The 7500-nt window shown below is 50.5% G+C and overlaps 1 protein-coding gene across 6 annotated transcripts in view; it reads right to left on the bottom strand.

Moving 5' to 3' along the window:
* LOC113806028 (protein FAM13A) overlaps positions 1-7500 on the bottom strand; it is a 141070-nt gene that overhangs the window by 11755 nt on the left and 121815 nt on the right. For 4 of the 6 annotated variants that reach the window (XM_070143142.1, XM_070143143.1, XM_070143144.1 and 1 more), the window contains exons 9-10: positions 4290-4670; positions 2547-2610 (exon numbers count right to left, since the gene is read on the bottom strand). In XM_070143142.1, coding sequence (XP_069999243.1) covers positions 2547-2610; positions 4290-4670 — 445 coding nt within the window. The remainder of the gene's footprint in view (positions 1-2546; positions 2611-4289; positions 4671-7500) is intronic. The other 2 variants (XM_027357123.2, XM_027357125.2) reach the window with 1 other exon arrangement.

The raw sequence follows: 7500 nt of genomic DNA, 5'->3' as shown, positions 1-7500 counted from the left end.
ACGAGGGGGAAGAGGAGGAGGAGGAGGGGGAAGAGAAGGAGGAGGAGGAGGGGGAAGAGGAGGAGGGAGGAGGGGGTAGAGGAGGAGGAGGAGGGGGTAGAGGAGGAGGAGGAGGGGGAAGAGGTAGAGGAGGAGGAGGGGGTAGAGGAGGGGGAGGGAAAAGAGGAGGAGGAGGAGGGAAAGAGGAGGAGGTGGAGGAGGAAGAAGAGGAGGAGGAGGAGGAGGAGGAGGAGGAGGAGGAGGAAGAGGAGTAGGAGGAGGTGGAGAAGAGACGGAGGCGGAGAGAGAGGAGGAGGAGAAAGGGGAAGAACAGGAGGAGGGAGACGATGGGGAATAGGGAAAAGAAGACGAAGATTATGATAAGGGGGGGGGGGAGGAGGGCGAGTAAAACCACACGATGATGAATTTGAATAAAAAAACAAACAAATGACTTACAATCAATCAATCAATCAATCAATGGGGAACACGAAGACGAACAGACAAACAGGGGATTGGAACCACAAAATAATAGTAAAAAAAAAATAATAATACTGAAGATAAAAAAGCAATAAGAAACAGACAGAAAAAATAATAGGGTGCCACACGCGCCGAGTGCCATGTGGTCCTTGTCCCCTCCGTCCATACCCCCCCCCCATACCCATATCTCCCCCCCTCTCCTCCCAACGTCCGTCCACTATGACCCTGGCGCCACTGAAACCGGATGCTCTCCCCCCTGCCCTCCCCCGCCCGTACCCAAATCCTAACGCCACGACCCCCCCCCACCCCGGCACCCCATTAGCGAGTAGACAGCAACAAGTAGACGAAAATAGAATAGAAACAGACTTATCTCTCGCCGGATTCCACACCTGTTACACGCCCGCTCGCCCGCTCGCCCGCCCGCCCGCCCGCACGCTCTCTCTCTCTCTCTCTCTCTCTCTCTCTCTCTCTCTCTCTCTCTCTCTCTCTCTCTCCGTCTCTCTCTCTCTCTCTCTCTCTCTCTTTGTGTGTGTGTGTATGTGTGTGTGTGTGTGTGTGTGTGTGTGTGTGTGTGTGTGTGTGTGTGTGTGTGTGTGTGTGTGTGTGTGTATGTGTGCGTCTTTGTGTGTGTGTGTGTCCCTCCCTCTCTCTCTCTCTTTCTCTCTCTCTCTCTCTCTCTCTCTCTCTCTCTCTCTCTCTCTCTCTCTCTCTCTCTCTCTGTCTCTCTCTCTCTCTCTCTCTCTGTCTCTCTCTCTCTCTCTCTCTCTCTGTCTCTCTCTCTCTCTCTGTCTCTCTCTCTCTCTCTCTCTCTCTCTCTCTCTCTCTCTCTCTCTCTCTCTCTCTCTCTCTCTCTCTCTCTCTCTCTCTCTCTCTCTCTCTCTCTCGCTCTCTCTCTGTCTCTCTCTGTCTCTCTCTCTCTCTCTCTCTGTCTCTCTCTCTCTCTCTCTCTCTCTCTCTCTCTCTCTCTCTCTCTCTCTCTCTCTCTCTCTCTCTCTCTCTCTCTCTCTCTCTCTCTCTCATTGAACAATCGTTCTAATTCTAAAAATCTAACTTAATCGATAAGCATGTTGGCTCTATCATTACTGTTCATGTGAATCAATGTGGTGATAAGGATACCATGACTACGACGGTATCATCATCATATTAATCGCCAGGATGAACTTTCCATTCGATATTTAAAAAATAGGCCTAGGACCAACAACACAATAAAACAATAGATAAAAACTTGTACGCTAGAAGAACAGGTTATATAAAAATAAATATTTATAGCAAAAAAAAAGGGGGGGGGGGGGGTGGCACATCACTTTCTAGGCCCACGTCAGTCGTCTATCTCGGAGCTGACGTCAAGACAAGAGACTTCAAGGCTTCACCTTGGCACTCCACGATGCCACACACACACACACACTTGAGGGGGGAGGGACAGAGGGGGAGGAGGAGGGAAGTGACAGAGGAGGGGAGGTGGAAGGGGCAGAGGAAGGGAAGGGGCAGTGGCAGAGGGGGGGGAGGGGCAGGGGGGAGGAAAAGGGGAGCTAATAGGGGAGGTGCATAAGTGGCACTTCTGCACTTATCATTTAGGCTAAGGAAGATATATGTAAACTACATCATTTCTCCATCGGCCTATCTGTTTATATTTAATACATCTTTGGTTTCTCATTCCGTTAACTTTCCATCCATCTCTCTACCTATTCAACTATTTATATATCAATTAAAACTTATTCCATCTTTTCTTCGTCAATCTAGGCCTACCTACTTTTTTATATGACGCTTTTAAGGTAATAGGTTTATCCCTGCACTACCGGTATTCTCTTCCAAAGGGACGGATAAAAAAGATAGAGAGAAAGAGAAAAGGGGAAATAAAGGAGAAAGTGAGAGAAAGAGGGGAGGGAGAGAAGATCAGATAGACTGGGGAAGAGAAAGAACGTAAAGGGGACCAGGAAAAAAAAATATCGGGAAGAGGTAGAGGAAATACATACAGATATAAGGACGGATAGAAAGAGATAGGAGTTCTGATGGACATAAAGACGGGCAGGCAGAGTGATACATAGATAGACAGACCGATAGAAAGATAAACAGGCAGAGCCTTTACTCACTTTGGAATATGGTGCGACCTTGGGGCGGATGCTGTCAAGGTGGTCAACAACCTCCCTGGTTGACCTGCAAACAAACAAACAACATTTTGGTTAGTCTGGGGTCGACTTAGAATAACAAAATGCTTACCCATGCCAACTAAAGAAAAGAAAAAAAACATGACACAGACAGACACAATTGGGTTTTGTATTGCAAACTCGACCCAGAGGTTTTGTCAAGATTATCGTGTGCGTCATTGCAACTTTTGCCATGACACTGCAATCTACAACGATTTTTTTCACCCGCTGAATAAGAATCCTCTAAAAAAAGGCATAAAAATAAAAATTACGTACATTCTACATACACAGCACGTACACTCGTCACGCGCACACAACTACTTTGTACGTGTACATGAGAGTGTACGTGCGCGTGCCTTGGCGTAGTGCAATAGCATTTGTACGCGTGGTACGTGTGCGAGATCTTTACTTGTTTATATGCAGTGAAGTCATCAATGTACAGGACAAGAATACGTGCATAAATATAAAAGCGTATGTATAGGCCTACATGTATATGCGTATACACGACTGCAGATCTACAACATATACATGTTTATATATATATGAAGACACACACATACAAATGTTTGTTGCATATATGAATGTGCAGGTCACACATATTTCTACCAACGATCCATCCACGAAAATATCAAAACTACAATTCAAGATAAACACCAAGCAGCGTGCTCCATCTCGGTCGACGCCGAAAAAAAACAAATAATTATTCATAAGAGTTGATGCCCGTATGTAAATACGTACATCTACATTATATACATATACAGTTATATCTGTGTGTGTGCACTATGTGCATGTGAATGTGTAGCTGTGTAAGTGCGTGCGTTTGCATGAGTGTGTGTGTGGGGGGCAGCATGTGTATGGGTATGGGTGTGGGTGTGCGTATACGTATGTGTGTGTGTACGTGTGAGTACATATACACAAGGTCCATATTGCACAAAAAAGAGACATCAAAGCGAATGGCATAAAATGTGTTCCGGAGAACACACACAAGCACAGGCAGCGATACGTCTTGCGATACACAACCGCCGTCTGAGCGACCATAAAAAAGAACGGCGTAACAGGAAATACACAATCTGCAAGCAACGGCCGACGGATAAATAACTCATAATATATATAAATGTATACATGTAAACAATGAATCTTACAGGGGTAGGTCGAGCATGACTTATTTCTCCAGAAAGGAAGTGGTGAAGAAGAAAAAAAAAAAAAGAGAAGAGAAAAAGAAATATTCAAAAGGCAGTGCATTTACATCTCAAGGAAGGACTTGCAACCACTCAAGTGCAGTGGGTCTGTGCAAGCTAAGAGGGACATACACGAAGACTTCGAACATGAATTTTCCTCAACTCGAGTGCAGTACGGGTGACAGTCATCAAATATACAGCATAGCCAGTACATAGAACAACAACAGCGATAACAAAATAATTATATCAATAATACAACGTGTAAACGATCATGCCCTAGGGTCTTTCTCTCTTTTTCTCCTTCGTGCAAGAAGGCTCGAGGCGACTCATTCACAGAGATGCATTAGCCTTTTACGCCTTTCTCTCTTTTTTGCTCTGCGCCTCTCTCTCTCTCTCTCTCTCTCTCTCTCTCTCTCTCTCTCTCTCTCTCTCTCTCTCTCTCTCTCTCTCTCTCTCTCTCTCTCTCTCTCTCTCTCTCTCCTTGCCTCTCGCAATCTCGCTGGTGAGATACCTGATAAACTTGGGGTCGTGCTCGCCGCCCTCCTTGCCGTCGGCGTGTTCCTTGCGCTTGCGGTGCAGGCTGCCGGGGAAGGCGTCGGGGGCCTCCTCGGCCAGCGGCTCCTTGGGCGGCTGCTCCTTCCTGAGGGCGTCGTCGGCGGAGGTGTCCGGCCGGTCCTCGTGCCCCGCGGAGGCTGCTGCGCTGGCGGCCTGGGGGTCGGCGGGGGCGCGCGACGGGGGGGCGCCGGGGTCAAAGGTCACGGGCGAGGCGAGGTCCAAGGGCACGAGCGCAAGCGGCTTGACGGCGGGCGACGCGGCCCACGCCCCGCCGCACGCGACGCCGCTGCCACCGCTGCTGGAGGCGCCGCCGCTGCCCCGACCCAATTCAGGTAACCTGCAGGACAACCAGCCACAAGGCTTAGCCGAGCTGGCATTCGCTGATGTGAGTGTGTGAGTGTGAGTGCGGGTGAGTGAATGTGCGTGTACGTCAGCATGACTATGATTGTAGTCTGTACATACAACATGAAAAGCTTCCTAACACAGCAGCACTTGCTACAGACTTACACACCCTGTGCTTCCCGCGGCCCGTGCGGCCTCGGCCTCGGGCACGGCGGCTGAGCAAGTCCTTCCTCCGAGGAGCACTTCTCACACTCACAGGCGCAACATTTCCAAAAGACTAAGTTGCTTTTTCATATACTGTTTCCTACTTTTTTCGTAATGCAACATTTTTCTCGCAGATAATCCTCTTGGTTACACAAGCAGTATGAAGGACATTTGATATCATGAGATTGCTTTCATACGAACATTTCCTTGTAATACGACCGAGTGTTTTATTTCCCTTGGTGTATCCATCTTCAAGCCAGTGCTTGCGTCGCTAAAAGCAATTCCTCCCGTGTCACCCGTCACAGATGACGCACGGACCTTCAAATTACAAGCTTAGACCCCCCCCACCCCACCCGCGCACCCAACACCCTGGACCCGAGTGGCGTACGTGCGTATGCGTAGAATGCGGGCGGGTAGACGTCAGGGAGAAATGTAGGGAGGTAGAGACGTCCTTCTCCCCCACCCCCTCGCGAGCGGCAAAAAGGGGTGCGAGGGACCGGATCCCGCTCGGATCGCCAGCAGACCTGCTTAGATGGGAAATTAGTCGGAACAGGTTTGGTGCCACGCTGGAACCACGAGCGCCCGCTGTCCCTCGCCTGCTCGTCAGCAGGGGCCGGGGCGAGGGGGACGCTGGAACAGTTTAGTTCCCCCTTCCGCTTCCCCGGGGAAGTGGGAGAAAACGGGGGAGTCACGTTCGCACCACCTCACGTGACATTTACCGCGACCGTCCCTCTTCGATTTCTCCTCCTCCTCTTTCACCACTTCCTCTTCATCCCCCTCCTCCACCACCCTCCACACTTCCACCACCGACACCTTCACTACCATCCTATATATCTCCACCTCCACTGCCACCTCCTCCTCCCCCTCCGTCCCTCTTCTACTTCTACTCCCACTTCCATCTCCGCCTCCACCTCCTCCTTCTCCCCCTTTCCCTTTTCTTCTCCTCATCCTTTCTTCTTCTTCTACTTCTTCTCCTTCTCTCCCTCCACCTGCTCCTACTCCACCTCCTCCTCCCCCCGCGACCTACATCTCGCTCTCTGGTCGTCGACACCCGGAGGCAGGAGAAAAGACTTCAAAAAGTCAAATTCCCCAACGGACATCCTCGCGATCGGCTCCGACAAAATTTCACACGCGAAGACCCTCGCTCGCGTCCTTGGGGTGGAGGGACGACCTTTCCGCGTGCAACGGCGACCTTGCTGACCCTAAATCAAGCAAGTTTTGACGATATTAAAAAAAAAAAAAAAAAAAAAATGATGTCCACACAACTCCTGGAACGCGAAGAGTTGAGGTCAAGCACATAAACACGCGCGCACACACGCACGCACTCGTAATCCCCTCCTTCTTCGTATTGCAAATGCGCAACAGGAAGAAAAGCACGAGGAAAAAAAAAGAGGCGTTAGTGCCACTTCTTCGACGAAACAAACGGTGGTCGTACGGCTTCTCTCTCTCTCTCTCTCTCTCTCTCTCTCTCTCTCTCTCTCTCTCTCTCTCTCTCTCTCTCTCTCTCTCTCTCTCTCTCTCTCTCTCTCTCTCTCTCTCTCTCTCTCTCTCGTATACGAATCTCTCTTCGGTATCCACCAGAGTCCTAAAGAGAAGCGAAATAAAAATCCTTCTCGTTCCAGGAATCAAAACGTAAACACGACAAACTGGACGGAATCGACACCATCAGCATGAGTTTGCAAGTCTCGCCATCGATCGATCTGTGCGTGCGTGCGTCCGTGCTTGCTTGCTTGCTTGTGTCCGACGGTCCGTGGGTGTGGATGTGGGTTGAGAGAGTCCCCCCGTTGGAAGTGCAGCTATCTTGCTTGCTTTCTTGCTTGCTTTGGCGCGTCCCTTCTTGGCTTGTGATGACTCGCGCGTTTCGATATGATTTCACCGCTGACGAGACGCCTGCAAGAGCCGACAGTTTGGCTTTTTGCTGGCTTCTCCACCCCCCTGCGGCCCCACTCCGCCCTGCTCTTTCTGTTGCTTAACTCCTATCTGTCACTCACTAGAATTACAGAAATACAAGAGGGAAAACACATCTGATTTGACTCTTTTTTTTTTCGTCTGAATACCCACTTGTCATCGGCCTTGGCGTGCCAGGAGCAGCGTGACCCCATGGCGTCGTGCGGACCCCAGGACCCCGAGCAGAGCGGTCATAATACTTCTTCCCGGAGACACGCCTCAGAAAAAAACTCGGTCACTCTTTCCTTCTCTCTTGCCTTCCTGGAGTAATGGCCTTTCACACTGTCGGTCACGAGAGCTCCTTGACCCTGGCCACTCACAAGGTCACTCACATCCCCTCTTTGTCTCCCATTTCTCCTTCTCCTTCCTTTTCTCTTCTTTCCCTTCTCCTTCTTCACCTCTCCCTTATTTATCTTCCGTTGTTCCTGTAGCGGGCGGCGGCGTCGGAGCCTCACGAGCGATGGGAGACGGGCGTCCGGATCCCTCGAGGACTGCCTCTCCTCCTCCTCCTCCTTCCCAGCCGCCATCAACCACTCCTAGTCCTACCGGAGACTCGGCGCTTCTCCAGGCAGTTGTCACCCTTCCCCCTTCCTCCTCTCCCCGCCAAAGCCCTCCTCGCCCTCCATTCCTCCTCTAACCAAGCCCTACCCCCCAACCGAAGCCCTCCTCGCCCC

This window comes from Penaeus vannamei, chromosome 30, assembly GCF_042767895.1.
Source record: "Penaeus vannamei isolate JL-2024 chromosome 30, ASM4276789v1, whole genome shotgun sequence".
In the NCBI taxonomy this organism is placed as follows: Eukaryota; Metazoa; Arthropoda; class Malacostraca; order Decapoda; family Penaeidae; genus Penaeus; species Penaeus vannamei.
Note: the sequence above shows the minus strand (reverse complement) of the source record. Positions and strands in the feature narration are given on the sequence as shown.